General features: G+C 47.5%; 4 protein-coding genes across 11 annotated transcripts; 2 read left to right on the top strand and 2 right to left on the bottom strand.

The window, feature by feature from the left end:
* Window positions 1-418: 418 nt before the first annotated feature.
* On the bottom strand, window positions 419-3,208 carry Ctf4 (Chromosome transmission fidelity 4). The gene has a single exon (XM_017251509.3). The coding sequence runs from the start codon at window positions 3,110-3,112 to the stop codon at window positions 434-436; it is 2,679 nt and encodes an 892-aa protein (XP_017106998.2). The 5' UTR covers window positions 3,113-3,208; the 3' UTR covers window positions 419-433.
* An 82-nt stretch (window positions 3,209-3,290) lies between these two features.
* LOC108132136 (arginine-hydroxylase NDUFAF5, mitochondrial) lies at window positions 3,291-4,733 on the top strand. 2 transcript variants are annotated; one of them, XM_070278268.1, is made up of 4 exons: window positions 3,291-3,308; window positions 3,515-3,675; window positions 3,730-3,985; window positions 4,041-4,733. In XM_070278268.1, exons 2-4 carry the CDS (start codon window positions 3,539-3,541, stop codon window positions 4,647-4,649), a joined length of 1,002 nt encoding a protein of 333 aa, XP_070134369.1. In that variant the 5' UTR covers window positions 3,291-3,308; window positions 3,515-3,538; the 3' UTR covers window positions 4,650-4,733. The 2 variants fall into 2 exon arrangements, with proteins under 2 accessions (XP_070134369.1, XP_017106915.1); XM_017251426.3 differs by lacking the exon at window positions 3,291-3,308 and having other exon boundaries at window positions 3,451-3,675.
* A 222-nt stretch (window positions 4,734-4,955) lies between these two features.
* RN-tre (Related to the N terminus of tre oncogene) lies at window positions 4,956-10,553 on the bottom strand. 4 transcript variants are annotated; one of them, XM_017251425.3, is made up of 7 exons: window positions 10,393-10,553; window positions 9,463-9,765; window positions 8,718-9,399; window positions 8,276-8,661; window positions 8,155-8,219; window positions 5,826-5,931; window positions 4,956-5,765 (listed from the first exon to the last, which is right to left on the bottom strand). In XM_017251425.3, the coding sequence occupies exons 2-7, from the start codon at window positions 9,612-9,614 to the stop codon at window positions 5,699-5,701; spliced, it is 1,458 nt and encodes a 485-aa protein (XP_017106914.1). In that variant the 5' UTR covers window positions 9,615-9,765; window positions 10,393-10,553; the 3' UTR covers window positions 4,956-5,698. The 4 variants fall into 4 exon arrangements, with proteins under 4 accessions (XP_017106914.1, XP_017106913.2, XP_070134367.1 ...); XM_017251424.3 differs by lacking the exons at window positions 4,956-5,765; window positions 5,826-5,931 and adding an exon at window positions 6,249-7,278; XM_070278266.1 differs by lacking the exons at window positions 4,956-5,765; window positions 5,826-5,931; window positions 10,393-10,553 and adding exons at window positions 6,249-7,278; window positions 10,243-10,264.
* Window positions 10,554-10,826: 273 nt separating this feature from the next.
* On the top strand, window positions 10,827-14,596 carry dmpd (F-box protein dmpd). Of its 4 annotated transcripts, none has more exons than XM_017251498.3 (6): window positions 10,827-11,053; window positions 11,193-11,711; window positions 12,590-12,838; window positions 12,908-13,106; window positions 13,165-13,472; window positions 13,528-14,596. In XM_017251498.3, exons 2-6 carry the CDS (start codon window positions 11,262-11,264, stop codon window positions 14,137-14,139), a joined length of 1,818 nt encoding a protein of 605 aa, XP_017106987.2. In that variant the 5' UTR covers window positions 10,827-11,053; window positions 11,193-11,261; the 3' UTR covers window positions 14,140-14,596. The 4 variants fall into 4 exon arrangements, with proteins under 4 accessions (XP_017106987.2, XP_017106984.2, XP_017106985.2 ...); XM_017251496.3 differs by having other exon boundaries at window positions 10,828-11,020; XM_017251499.3 differs by having other exon boundaries at window positions 10,835-10,863.
* Window positions 14,597-14,614: the final 18 nt, after the last annotated feature.

Here is a 14,614-nt window from a genome sequence, read left to right as displayed (position 1 = left end):
TTTTTTTTTTTGTAATAGCAGGGTAATGTTTATTTAAAACTGTCCATTAGGGACAACCATTAAATTTTATCACGTAAACTTCACGTATAGATATTTTTAAATATTAATATGGTAGAAAAAAAAATTAGAGTAGTAAGGGGAGGTCCAGCGGGTGTGTCCTTTTAAGTCTTCTGGGTTGCTCGCTGCTGTCCAGCAGGGAGCTGGCCAACCGGTTCGGGTGATTATGAAGCCTCTGCATGTAACGTGCGCTGCTTCTTTGTATCTCGTCCTTGACCCAAGGGAAATTGAGAACCTCGTGGATAGTGCGATTGTCATGATAGACGTTGGCCCCAGTGGCGATTCGATTAAATATAAAATATTCTTTTAGATAAAACATAAAGATACTTATAAATTTATTTAATCATTAATTAGTAATTAAAAATAGATTTACATATTATTTCTTTGCCAGCTTAAGCTTCTCGGAGCCGAAGATGACTCCGGTGTCGCCCAGTTTTCGCTTCATGGCAAACGGATTAACAGAATTCAGAGGAGTCCTTTGTTCTGCCGTCTTTCCAGAAAGTGGCTCCGGCTCAGACTCCCCGAAAATGTTCTCCTGCGTGTCTAGGGGTGAGTGCGGTACATCCGGAGTCGAAGGACGCGACGCTGCTGATGCTGCCTTGAACATATTTGGCGAGTTGCTGAAGCGTTTGAGGGCTCCTCGTTTGGCGGAGTTCAGCTCAATAGCTTTGGGTTTTGGTCCGCTGGTCTGGGTTGCTGAGGTCGGCGTCATGGGCAGGACAATAGTGGCCGCTATACCGCTGGATCCCAGCAATGTCTGTTGCTTGCGTGCCTCCTGGATGGCCTCTAGCTGCGGCAGCAACTCGCAAAGTCGGTCGGATAGATGGATCCGTCCACGCTTGGTTGCGTACTTCACCGCCAACTGGAGTAGCTCGGTGCAGGCAATCGATTCTATCAGCTCCCTGGCTCGAGTCTCGCACTCGCCGCTGCAGGCCAAGGCGAAAAGTTTAATGGCCGTCTCCTTTTGGATCTTCTCCGCGCCGTCAACTTGCATCAGGCTGGAACGAAGCAGGGCGTCCTCCAGCTCCGACTTCTCCACTTCGATGTCGCACAGTGGGATCTGCATGCGTAACTCATGAAGCATGGGCTTGGGATTGGTCATGGGGTACGAGGTGCCGCGGCAGAGCACGGCCTGTATGATTTGTCGACGTTCCGAAACAGCCACCACAAAATAGTTGTTAGACACGCTGGAGCTCTGCTTCATGGTGTCGCAGATGGGGAACCAGGCGTTGCTGCTCTTTCTATAGAGTTGAACCAACCCCATGTTATCCGCAAAACTAGGAGATCCCGTGTCACTGAAGCCAAGCCAAGACAGATTTCGACCGGGAGTGAGCGCAACTGGCAGATGCTCCAGGCGCAGGTTGAGCCCGTTTATGGTTACCAGCATAGCAGCAAGATGTTGTTGTGTCTGGCTGGGATGCGAACTGTGATAGACCAGCATCAGGCAGTGCTCATGTCCAGCGAGTGCCACCACCGGTCCCGGAATGCTGAGAACCTCACGCTGGGTACCCATCACACTGAAGATGCGGAGGAAGCTGGAGCTGGTGGCTACGGCAACCAAGTGGCTGGTGGCCACTAGGGCCTCCACACTCTCGCAATCTGGCAAGCTGAGCGACCACTCTTTGTTTCCAGCGGCGGCAAGGGCAATTACCACCAGCTTGCTGGACTCATTGGAAGCTAGAGCGAGTGCTCCACTGCTCAGGCTGGCCAAGTTATGGTGATTGTAGTTGCTGATGTGCAAGGCATGGTGTAGGCTGGCATCGTGAAACTCCACGTCGATGGAGCCATCTCCTGACGGTTCCACATGGCCCGTGACAATGCCCACATCGTTCCAGGCCATGTAGCGGTGCTCCAGGTCACTGGGCGTTGAACTTGGCTGAAACGCCGCCTGTTGCTTGAAGAATTTGATCTGAGGAGCAGCGGGAACGGGCGCTGTACGGCTGCTGGCCAAGGACTGGTTGGACGTCTCGTCAACGTCCACAGGATCAGCAAAATTCATAACTTTGCGCTTCAGTTGCTCCAAGCTCACGCCATCACCATCATCCTGCGGGTTTTCCAACTCATCGGCACCCTCAAACTCATAGCCATCAAGTAGGTCGTCCTGGGCCTCCTCTACGCCATCCTCTCCAACGATTTCATTTCCATCACTTAGGAATACGGTTCCTAGCTGCCCAGTGGCATCACAAAAAGCGACTTCCTCTTCGCCAGATCGGTTCCAAGCCAAACAGGTGATGGAGTTGCAGTCATTTGGCGGCATCTCCACTGGAAGCGCTTTTCTCTTCTTTACATCAAAGATGCTTATTTCTCCTTTTGTGGTTCCGGCGGCCAAACGATCCCCTTTCGGGGAAAACTGACAGCAGCTGTAGTTACTAGACACCCTTTCGTCGCGCAGCTTGAAGGCCACCTCCCAGTTCGCAGTATTTAGGACCACAATCTCATTGTCCGCTGCATAGGCCAGAAGCTCCCCACTCTTGGGTTCAAAAGTGGGTGTTCCAAAGAGACTGGCGCTCTCAAAGCTGTTTACTTTTGGCAAGCCAGATACGCTCTTTAGCTCCTTGCCCTCCTCGAAGTTCCAGACCTTTAAATGGCCATCTCCAGCTATAGAAGCCAGAAGTTTGCGTTCAACGAACATGTCCAGAGACAAAACAGGTCCAGTGTGTCCTTCTAGAACAGTTTCATTGCCAGGAGTGTCGCCTTTCAGCACCTTGATATTGGTGTCCTCGCTGCCTGCAGCGGTATATTCACCAACCACTCGGACGCATGTCGCTGGAGCGGTGAACCGCATCATAATGCCATCGCTGTCCATGTCCGGAAAGGTATAGGCGTGAACGGTGTTGCGATCCGTGGAGGCCAACAGTCGAGTGCCCGTGTGGGCGATGCACATGACGAATTCACCCAGGCAGCTGGATCGGGGGTCGTCATCGCTAATGGAGGTCCAGTGGCGGATGTCGCCGTCGGTGCCGCACGTGATGATGAACTCGCCGCGCGGTGTGTACAGGAGTCCAGTGTAGCCGTTGGTGTGAGCATAGCGCAAGGCACTACGCGAGAAGCTCATTTTTTGTTATTAAATTACAATTAAAAATTATAGAATCGCGTTGATCGTGCTACTTTTGGCGCCAAATGTGTGATAGAGGGACAGTGTTGGTAGCCAATATAATGGGTTTGTTTTGTTTTGCCGGGAAAGTTGAATCTTTATCAACACTAAACGAACAGCTGTGGGTCAGCTGTTTTAGATACCCTTATAATACCGGGTAATTATAAATTATAAAACCATAATTTTTCTTTGCTGAAAAATGTATTGATAATATTAATAATGATATAATAATGATATATAATGATATTAAAATAATTTTGTATAGAATCCTTTACTTTTGGAATGCAGTGTATGAAATTGTCGACTACACATTAAAGATTTGTATTATTTTTTTATACTGCCTTTGCCGGTGGCTTGTTACAGCATTGAAAACATCCCCACCGGATTATGTTGAGAAAATTGACCAAGCTAGCGACCTTAAAGGTCAGGTGTGAGCTGCGACACCTGTCTTCGCTTACACAAACCTCCCAAAACATCTTTGACCGAAATGCGAAGCGCTTGCAAAAGGAACGTGCTGCCCTCAGGTGAGATTTTCCAAATAGTAAAAATCTGACACTATTTAAAACGAAAATTTTCAGTGAAAATGTCGGTCTTTATGATTACCTCAAAGAAGAGGTGGGCTTTCGCCTGGCGGACCGGGTATTCGACATTAAACGAGAGTTTAAGGCTGCAGCTGACATTGGATGCAGTCGTGGGTACCTGTCGAAACACATACTGGCGGAAAGCGTGGAGCATCTGACGCTGACGGACTCCAGTGCCACCATGTTGGAGCAGGCCCAGGGCACTCCTGGCCTCAAAATGCTAAAGCTAGTGAAGGATGAGGAAACTTTAGATGTGAGTGAAGCCCCATGTTCTTCAAGTTACTTTTTCTTATGAGACATTTCTACAGTTTGAGGAAAACTCCCTGGACCTGGTCATCTCCAGTCTGAGTCTTCATTGGGTTAACGACTTGCCCGGCTGTTTTGCCAACATCAAGCGCAGCCTAAAGCCTGACGGAGTCTTCATAGCTTCGATGTTTGGAGGAGACACGCTGTACGAACTGCGTTGCTCCCTTCAACTGGCTGAACTGGAGCGTAAAGGAGGAATTTCCCCGCACATCTCGCCCTTTACCCAGATACGGGACATTGGCTCCCTGCTCAACCGCGCTGGCTTCACAATGCTTACCATAGATACGGACGAACTGGTTATCGGTTACCCCAGCATGTTCGAGCTAATGTGGGATCTCAAAGGAATGGCCGAGAATAACGCAGCCTTCAATAGGCCAGTTCACCTCAGTCGGGAGACGATGCTGGCAGCCAGTGCCATATACAAAGAGCTGTACTCGAAACCCAACGAAAACGGTGTGCCCGCCACCTTTCAAATCATTTACTTTGTGGGCTGGAAACCGGGTCCCAATCAACCGCAACCCCTAGCCCGGGGCTCCGGAGAGGTGTCGCTTAAGGATCTGGGAAATATCATCGAGAAGGGCGGCAAACTGGACACGAAGGCGGGGGACTAGTGTAGATTGAGTTGACAGTTTTATTTTGAAACTTGCTTGAACATAAATTAAACTTAAATAAACATAATTCCTTTTGCTGAGTAACTTAAGCTAGTGATTCTTGTTTGTGTGAGGGTCTATGATGAAATGAATTATAAATACTCGTTTAACTTGTCAGTTGTTCGTCTTTCTGCGTACTGCTATGCTGTTACAACTATACATATACATAATATCTAGCGTAATTATTCCATCCTGCTGCCTATAGCTTTCAAATAATATTTTTGGTTGTATGCTTTCGCCTTTACACTCGACTTCATTCAATGGACGTAACTTTTTAACGTTGCTTTGTATTTTGTTCGGTACGTATATACAAGTACAAATTTACAACAATTTCTATAATATATATATTTTGTTTGGGTTTAGTTTTAATTCAATTATGCAATTAATAGATTTCTAACCGATTTGTAGTTGTATTAGATACGATTTGCTCTTGCTTAAATATTGTTCCTTTAGCATTTAGCGTATTTAATTCTCGATTGCTTTCATCAATTGTTTAACTTGTAACTGTTGTAAATTTAATTTGGCGCATCTATCCCAGAAACTGATTCCACTGCAGGTTGGGCCCTGGAAACGAGACCTTATCTTCAGAAGCACTATGTACAAAGGTTTTTTTTAGCTCTAGGTTCTTGGAAACTTGATGCCAGCTGCTTCTAAAGGTGTTCTAGTGGCTTCAGCGGTGGTAGAGCTACAACTCTTTGGGCTAAGCAAAGATAGACGGCGACGGCGGTAGCCAAAAACTAGGTGACGCCGCTCTGGCTGGCTGCCGCCGACTTTTGCTTTGCCAGTCATCCCAGCGACAGGGGCGATCTTGGTGGCACAGGCGGCGGTGTGGGTGTGGACCTTGGCGAGGAATTGGGGCTAACTCCCAGAGCTCTGGGACTAGTTCCTGCCACTCTTCCTGGTTCCGCTGCAGGGCTAGTGCTGGCTGTGTGTGTGATTGATCCTGTGGTGTGTGTGTGACGGTTTTCTGCAGCTGCCTGCGGCGTGGAACTCGCAGGCGGCAGCTGACGTCAGGTGCCCAGCAGCATTTCGCGCTGAGGAGTGTTCTGCAGCATGTTGGCGGTTTTCAGGTGAATACTATTTCAAAATATACATTGATTAGTTATTAGTTTAAAGGCTTTGCAGCCATGTACTCACTTATTGTCCTCCAGCGACATGGTCTCCGACGAGCCGTGCGAGGCAACTGAGGTACCTGCAAGCGAACTTCGTATTGAGTGCGAGTCCTCGGGAACAGTAAGCGTAACTAATAAATGCCGATTGAAATGATTTGGATTTTGATTTTGGAATTTTTTGTTTGGTCAACGCGTTAAATCCCAGTCGTATCGTCGATTAGCCAATGCATTTGAAAAAAAGTTTGATTTTGGAAAATTGCATTTAGTTTTCGATTGTGGCTGGTGGGTGGTGGTGGTGGGTGGCAATGTGAATTTTGGTTTTGTTAGCGGTGTTAGTGTTTTTGTTGGTTGTGAGGTGCAAATCGAACCGAATACTTCGGATAAATACTGGATTCTGAACCTGGAACAGTTCTTGTCATACAATAATATGGAGTAATCGAATAGAAAATCAATCATGCTGGCAAGCGAATAGCTCTTCAGTACAAAATCATTTTATTTGTTTGGTACTTCATCTATAGATATATATATAGTCATATAATTATTGGCTAATCAGATTACAGCTACTATTTTGGCTTTAACATAAACTAAAGTTGAGTTTCATCGTTAAGCGAAAACATAGTAAATGCAAAGGCAAAGCTTAAAATACGTAAATAGTAGAGTAGAGGTGGTTTAAGTAGGTTTTAAGTAGTGTAGAGTGGAAAGTAGTTAGGCGGATAACAATAAATATTAATCGTTGTACGTAGAAAAATCATTGGAATCTTAGGAGTTATCAGTTTGTTGTTTTGGAATACAATAGTCTCTCGGGTAGGTAATATCAGAGAGTCAAAGGACAAGAATGTATGCAGGAGAAAAAAAACACTGAAAACAAAATCAATTAACGCTAGGAGCAAATGATAACAATTCAATTTTCCTGCTTTTTGGACACACAAAAATTAAAGCTAAGTACGTGGATATTACTATTGAATGTTTAGAGTTGGCATATGCGTTATACAAACAAAGGAGGAAAAATTAACTACACAAAGAAAGATTACGGATGAACTAAAACTAGAGGCGCGTGTTCTCCACGCTCAGCGCATCATCGTCGTCTCCGTCTCCGTTGGCAATGACCTGGGCATCCGATGCCTCCTGGTGACCGTTGTGGATGATATAGACACCCTGGCTGCTGGGACTCTTTGTGTGCATGTGCAGTTGCTGTCGCTGGAGTGCCTCCAACGCCTGATCCAGATCGAGGCGAGTGCGACTATCGCTTTCGCTGCTGAAGCTGTGCCGCGTGTGCTGCAGCCCGCTGGGCGGAGCATACGGCTGCTGCTGGGCGGTGAGATAGCTGAGATTGTGGATACTCTGGCTGCGAGCATTGTCTTGGACACTTTCGGGAGTGGTCACCACATATCCGTTGCTGTACAGCGAGTAGCTACTATTCGCCGGGGAGGTGGCTAGGCTAGTGATACTCTGATAGGTTTTCATTGAGTATGCATCACCTAGGGACAAAATTACAGAAGCGATTGCGAATTAGGTCAGATCTGTTTTGGGTCCGAGCGGGTTTTTTTTTTTATTGCCGGGCAGACGCAGAAGCGGTGGTGGCAGGTGGTCGTAACGGATATACATATGTACACGCAGCAGACAATGTTAGACAATGGTTACAGAATGGTTCATCCGATTACACATGACATGGAGTCGAGGGGCGTATTGAATAAGCATGATCTTTTGGTTATTGGCCGATCGGCCTTCGGCCCTTAAACGCTAATACTTTACACATACAGTTAGTGCCCATTAGTACTTCTAACGAAGGGTCCTCCTCCATCCCGAACCACTATAATCAATCCTTTGCCGCCATAAGACTGTACAGAAATATAGAACAGCCGTGGACCGTGTCCCACCCCTCCCAACGTGCAAAGGTCAATATTAGCATATTATCGAATTAAGTAGTCGGCGACCAGGCTGATGACGCACTTCGATTGGATCGCTGCTGCAAAGTGGCTACGATTGGAACAAAAACTCAAAGGAAAATCTATACATTGCTACTCAAATAAACAGAAAATACATATGCCGTATCGGGTTCTATATCTAAACAGGACTTTGTACACGGGGATTACAGTTCAATACAATTACAACTAAGAAGACACCAATAGAAGTTCGTTTTGGGGAACTGCTTGTGTTTCTGTTTACGTACATGTACATCAATATATACAGACAAATTGTGATAAACTTGCACCACACAATACAAAATAAATAAGAAATGTGAATTGAAATTGCACAGATTATAGTAACAGTCGGGGTTAGTTGGTTGGTTGAAAGCAAGCATTAGTATTAGTATTTAAACGAGTGTTGGGATGTGCGTGGCTATCATGACTCACCCGTGGCGCACTCCGAAGTCTCGTAGGACACTGTCGATTGTACCTCAATCGCGTTTTGTTCTTGTCTGGAAGACCAATCAAAGGTTATTAATTTTCATTTAATATTCTGTCAACACACAACCTTGATATCACATCTGTTATGACTTGCTTTTCGGTATCCGTGTAATCGTTGCGCCTGCGACCGATCTTCTTCTCCATGTCAGCCTCCACAAAGTCGCCCAATGTGCGCGTGGGGAACTCATTTGACTTGGCTGGCGGTGGAACGTCCAGCTTCAGGTCCTTCAGCTTTTTCATAACGCGCTCCAGAGCCTGGATGGCGTCGTCGTCGTTGTAGCCAAAGTTCTTGTGCAGTTTCACCTGCAAATACTCGATGATGGCGTCCATGTCTTTGAGATGCAGCAGTTCGTCCTTGTGGAGATAGAGGATCGTGATGGCCATGGATAGAATAACCTTATCGCCGTCCAACAGAAATATATCCCACACACGCAGACTAAGGCTAAAGGGAACCTGCAAAAAGATCAAGGTTTTAGTTAAAGCTTCCCATTAAATATTATCACGCTCACTCGTTCGACGAAGACCACAAAAAACCACTTGATGGCGTAGAGCAGCGCGTCAACGTTGTGTTTGGTAAAGTGCTTGTGGAGCTTGCGCATTATCTTGGACAGTATGCGATCGTGGTGGTCGATGAAGCGCGTCAGCTTGGGAAAGCCTTCAATAAACAGGCCGTGCATTCCATATTTTTGGTCCGTAATTAGCGTGTTTAGAGCCCAGAAGGCCTCCTCCTCCTGCATGTAGAGCAGCAGGACGCCGGCGACACAGGCCATGCCCTGGCAGTATCCCAGCTCCGAGTTGTAGATACTGTAGGCGTTGAGCACATTGAAAAGGGAACACTGCTTGACGCTGTAGCGCTCCCGGTAGGCGAGATTGTCCCTAAACTGCCGGTTTACGTCGGCATCGATCTGTCGCGTCTCCGTGGAGTACTTCTTGGCCAGCACCAGCATGCGGTTGTACACATCTTTGTTGTTTTCGATCGATTGCTTGACATTTAGCAATCGTATCCAGGCCGGCCAGCGCATGCGATCGGGAATCCCCTTGTATACGCGCTTGTGCAGCTTGTCTGGCGGCGGTGGCCAAGTCTCCAGCATCTTCACCCATTTCTTAACGCGCTCCACTTCGATTTTGGTGCGATGCACCTCATGAGCGTCGCGGGTTTCCGGCAGGCGGGAGTCGTGCATGAAGCCATATCTGCGATGAGATACGTTATCGGTTATCAGTTAAGAAGAATGGAATTTCATGGATCTTAATTACTTGTCTGTTATGTGATAGATCTCGAAGGTGGGATTCTCCCAGGAGTCCACCTTGTTGGTGGGGTCCAGGCCAAGCTCGTAGCGGCGAAAGATGCCCTCCCGCTCGTCCTCGGCCCGCTTGACCAGTGCCTCCTGCTGTTCGCCATCCGTCATCGTTGGCCGGCGCAGGGCAACCAGGAGGGTTGGGGGACTAGGAGGAGGACGAGGCTGAGGATCAGGCTGTGGAGGAGCGGCAGTGGGAGCGGGAACTGACGAGTCTGGGGAGCGGATGCTGCTTCTTAGCTCCCTCGGCGATAGCGCGAAACTTTGATAAAAGACAAAAGCGAATTACAAGCATGAGAGCATCAGCATACGACAGCAGTTACACTCATCTACGCTATATACTCCGAATATAATGTACAAAATATGCAAACAGTCATACGCTCACGCACACTCTCGCACTCTCACATATTCACGAAAGACCATATATATCGCGGAGTTTCTAACCAGACATACTATATGTAAATGCAACTGATCCGATTTCACTGGGGATTTTGATAGATAGATTAACGTAGACTAGTAAGCTGGCAGTGACGTGATGTGTTCATGTTTCAGCGCAGCATCAAAACACGAATCACCAGCTAAAACATGACAGCCCACTGGACACATCAAAAACGCCCCCGTCTAGATAGAGCGAGACACAAGACCCAAACTTATAGCAGATCGGAGACTATGCGATGGGGCTATAAGTGTTTCATTTTAATGCACTGCAAGTGCTCTTCATGTTTTATCTTTCACCCACTTCCTGTTTTCGCTACGATTTGTTGTATTTTTGTCAACACAGACTCGCACACATACACGCGCGTGGCTACGTTCTTTGGCTTTCACCAACCGACGTCGGTGGCTGAGCGCCCCGCCAGCAAGCTTGTTGTTCCAACTGGCCTCTAATTACCATTTAATTCGTGTGTGTTTTCTTATTAACCGCTCGGCGCTGGAGTGTTGGGTAAACTATTTTTTCACTATTTTAGCGCTGGTCGAGCTGCATTTCGAGACAGTGTTGCCGTTTAAGCCATTTTATAGCCGTTTCTGGCTTGTTTGATAGTGATTGCCGGATACTGATTATGGGCTGGCAATGCTGTCACAGGGCTGCCAATTGTACAACAAAAGAACCTTTTGAAAAGCGCTAAAAAAATCTAAAAAAAACTTTAATTGAACTAAAAGAAAACAAAAAAACAAAATTTGGCCAAATCGAAAGACTAATTCTGCTTCACTTTTCCCCGATTTTAAAAATTTGTAAACGATAGATCTAGAGCGAAAAAAGCTACACTGGCAACACTGGCTGCTAGATGGCGTTCGGGCACGGGTATTTTTGAATTCCCAAGCTGGCCACTCTAAACTTCGACCATTTTTTGCCACGGATTGTGTATGTAGTTTTAATTGTCTTGAAAAAAAGTGGGATAAAGTGGATGTCAGCGTTTAGTGGCTGCTTTGAAAAGTACCAAGTTTACTGCTAGACACTGTGCGCCACCTTGTGCCGCGAAACAAACGATGCCCATGCAATAGTTCCATTTACGAAAACGGTACGAAGCCAGCTTCGATATTCGAATTTTGAAGTGCGTAGCAAATTTGAAACGAACTTCATACAACCGAAAAAAGCGACGAGACGCTCAATTGAACGCAAAGAGCAGAACGCTATCGTTCTGTTTTGGCGGAGTGGACTTAAGTAATGCTAGTTTCTTTGGACACTTGCAGCTCTTCGTAGACGCTGGGACCTATTCTGTCCATTGCTTTGAGTGAAGCAACCGTCGCTTTCCTGGAAAGATGGTGTCCACCCGCCAAATGTGCGGCAGTGCCGCCAGCGGGGCCGGATCCACCTTTGCGCCGCCACTAGAGGCAGCCAGCACCTCTGGCTCTTCCTCCTCCACCTCCATGTCGTCGAATGTGGTATCGCAACAGGGAGCCCAGGAGCCAGAGTCCACGGGCGCTCGTACTTCCGTCCTGCGGCGCACGGCCAACTACAACAACAATCCATCGCAAACGCAATCGCAGCTCTCCTCACCGGCCACCCTGGCCTTCTCAGCCAGCGTGGTGACCCGCCACCACTCGTACAACATGCAGATGCAGCGGAGCGATCGGGTGCGACCTGCTGCTGCTGCTGTTGCTGGTGGCCATGTCACCACCCCGACGACAAATCTGCTCGATCTGCCCAACGAGCTGATCGAAAAGACGCTCAGCTATTTGGACTACAAGAAAATCTCGCATCTCAGATTGGTAAGTGCCGCCGTCCCCGTGCCCCTCTCGGTTGGGGCTATTAAATCAATAAAAAGCAATTTGAAAAGTGCAAGAGCGTGGGACGACGGGCGCAGAGAGTTGGTTGGTTATCCAACAGCCAACTACCTGCACTTGTACGCCCCGTACATTGTTGTTGCTTTGGCTATTGCTATTGCTATTGCCGTTCCGTTCCGTTCTGCTGTGTTATGTGCATTATTTTTGCCACTCGAAGCACCACGACATCGGTCGTCATCGGCCGGGCCTGGCTGGTCGGTGCGTTCTTTCCTTTGCAGGAGGCAATTAAAACTTTGTCACGAGGGCACATGCACTTGTGACTGTTTATATTTAGCAGAGCAGGGCAGGGCAGGACAGCTCTTGATCGTGATTTCAGCTAGCAAGACATCAAGACTGATAGTCAGTAAGTTTCCCAAAAGGTTCGAAACCTTGGCTTGGCTTTAACATTTTTATTGACTCTCCCTAACTCCTCTTAAAGTGTCTTTAAAAAATCATTTTTCAAGGCAATTGTAGACTCAAGGTCTCAGGGTATCTACACTTCGGTGTTTGTGTCTTGTTGGCATTTTATGCTGCCTGCCTGCACATCGCCTACCCCCTCCCATCGCACCGAGCGTGTGTGTGTATGTATGCCGCCGCCGAGCGCCTGCATGTGTATTTGTCGTAGGTAGCGGCGACAAATGTAATCTGATATAATTTAATAACAGGCAAAACCACTACCTTGCCACTGGATGCGGGCTTAGCCAGCCCAGCAGCCGAAATCTTAGCCCGGTCCCGAACCGGTGAATCGTTTTTATCTGCCCCTTTAGCCAGACCATATCTTGTGCCCGCAATCTGACTCGCATTCCGGATATGCATATTTGCAGGTGTCGCATCGCTTCAACGACATTTCTATGGCCATGCTGAACGCAGCCTTCTCCAAGCAGATCAAGACGACGTTCAGCCGCTTCCAGTCGATCAAGGCCAGTATGCCACGGCGGGAATCGGCCCGCCGTAACCACCCGCTGGCCTGCGAGTGCGACATCATCGAGACCTGCTATATGCGGCTCTCCTTGCTCCAGATGTCCATGGGTAAACACATTGAGCGGGGTCACTGCTGCTTCTTTCCAGGCGCCGTAAGTAGAGGATATCACTAATCACTCTTGGTACTCAGCAAAGCTGATTCGCCTCGTTTTTCCTTGCAGATATTGGATGAAGTGCAGGCCATTTTAAACTATATCAGTATTACGCCCAGGCTGCAGCGACCGTATCGGGTAACCGATGAGCTCTTCGATCTCTCCACCATGGCCATGGAATACTTTAAGGACCGCATCGAGCCCACACTTCCGGGTCTGGCCTACTTCAACAAGGATTTCTACAAGTTGCCCACCACTACAAAACGACGTAAGCTCAAAACATATTTTGAAGACCATGAAACTAACATTTTCTCTTGCGCTTGTAGCCATTCTTGCCATCAGCTCAGATCTCGAGGACAGTGCCAGCAACTCGCCCCCACAGAATCATATGGTGCTTCGCAAGGGCATCCGGAAGATTAAACAGGGCATGAAGATGTACAACAACCAGCTGACGGTGCTGCGCACCGAGTTGCGAACCTGCAAGCGGAAAGCTGCCGAGCAGAGCAAGCAGCTGGCCGAGCAGCAAAATCTCTTGGCGGAGCAGCAGAAACAGACTTTGGAGTACGCCAATCGGCTGGACGAGAATGACAAGAAAAACGAGGAGATGGCCCGCAAGTTCTCCACTCTTTTACAGGTTCGTTGGGCAAGGTTTTCGACTATTAGATGCATTATAACTTTTCGTTTTTTAGGAGCTCAACAAGTGCAAAACGGAGCTGCAGTTTTGGCGCTCCAAAAGTCCAGCCATTCCTGCCGTGTGCAGCTCGTGCAATCAAAAGGCAGCACCTGTGGTGCCGCCAGAGGATTTTCAGGTGCTGGTCAACCAAGGTGTCGATCCGGAGCACTTCATCATCATTAGCGAGGATGCTGATGGGGATACCGAGAGTGATGTTAGTGTGGGCGAGCTGAAAGAGTTTGCCTCCCCGGACGAGTCCACTACAGCCAAGCTTCTGGCTGTGAGTTCGGCCGCAAGGAATCTCAAGCGGAAACAGCCGTCGGAGGGCCCATCCAACGCCATTGCGTCAACTTCGAAGGCGGCGGAAGCAGCCCAATCCAATCAGCAACTGCAGACAGCCGGCGGCTACTCGCCGAAGCTCTTTTATGGCAATCACCAGCGCAGCGGCGTTATAGTCAGTCCAGTTTCCATGAAGCTGGCGACTGCCTCACAGCCGGCCACGGAAACAGTGACCGTGGCGCCGGCTGGTGGCCCCGAGGCTACCGAAGAACCGGAGGAGGCGAAGAAGGCACGTAGAGTACAAAAGACCAGCAGATATGTAAATACAGCTGGCAAACGGAGTAAATAAGGTTTAGAAATACGCATATACACTTTAAATATTTTGTACCACTTATTTACATAAAAAAAAGCGCGCGTTTCCCGGAGTCGTCTAGCTGCCAGTGATGCGGGCTAGAGATCGGGGCATGCGCCGTAGTGTTAACGGAGGAATCAAATTAAATATACACACATATATCTATTAATGTCAAAATGCATTAGGCATTGCGAATATTATCATTATTATTATCAAGTACAACAAGAAACGTGTCTGTATGTTCTTCAGTTTTAACGCCCCACAAAACCAACAAATTCAAGTTAACCAATCACACTACACGAACATACACACGAATCCCGTAGTTATTTGGCAGAGCAAAACAGATAATAATAATTTAAAAGCAAATTAATTTTAACTAAGGAAAACTTACAAAAAGAAACAAAAAAACAAACTGCAAAGAAATATTTTAAATAAAACTTTAAAAGCATTTAAACTTTGAATGAGTTTTGCG

Source organism: Drosophila bipectinata, chromosome 2R (assembly GCF_030179905.1).
Source record: "Drosophila bipectinata strain 14024-0381.07 chromosome 2R, DbipHiC1v2, whole genome shotgun sequence".
NCBI lineage: Eukaryota > Metazoa > Arthropoda > Insecta > Diptera > Drosophilidae > Drosophila > Drosophila bipectinata.
Note: the sequence above shows the minus strand (reverse complement) of the source record. Positions and strands in the feature narration are given on the sequence as shown.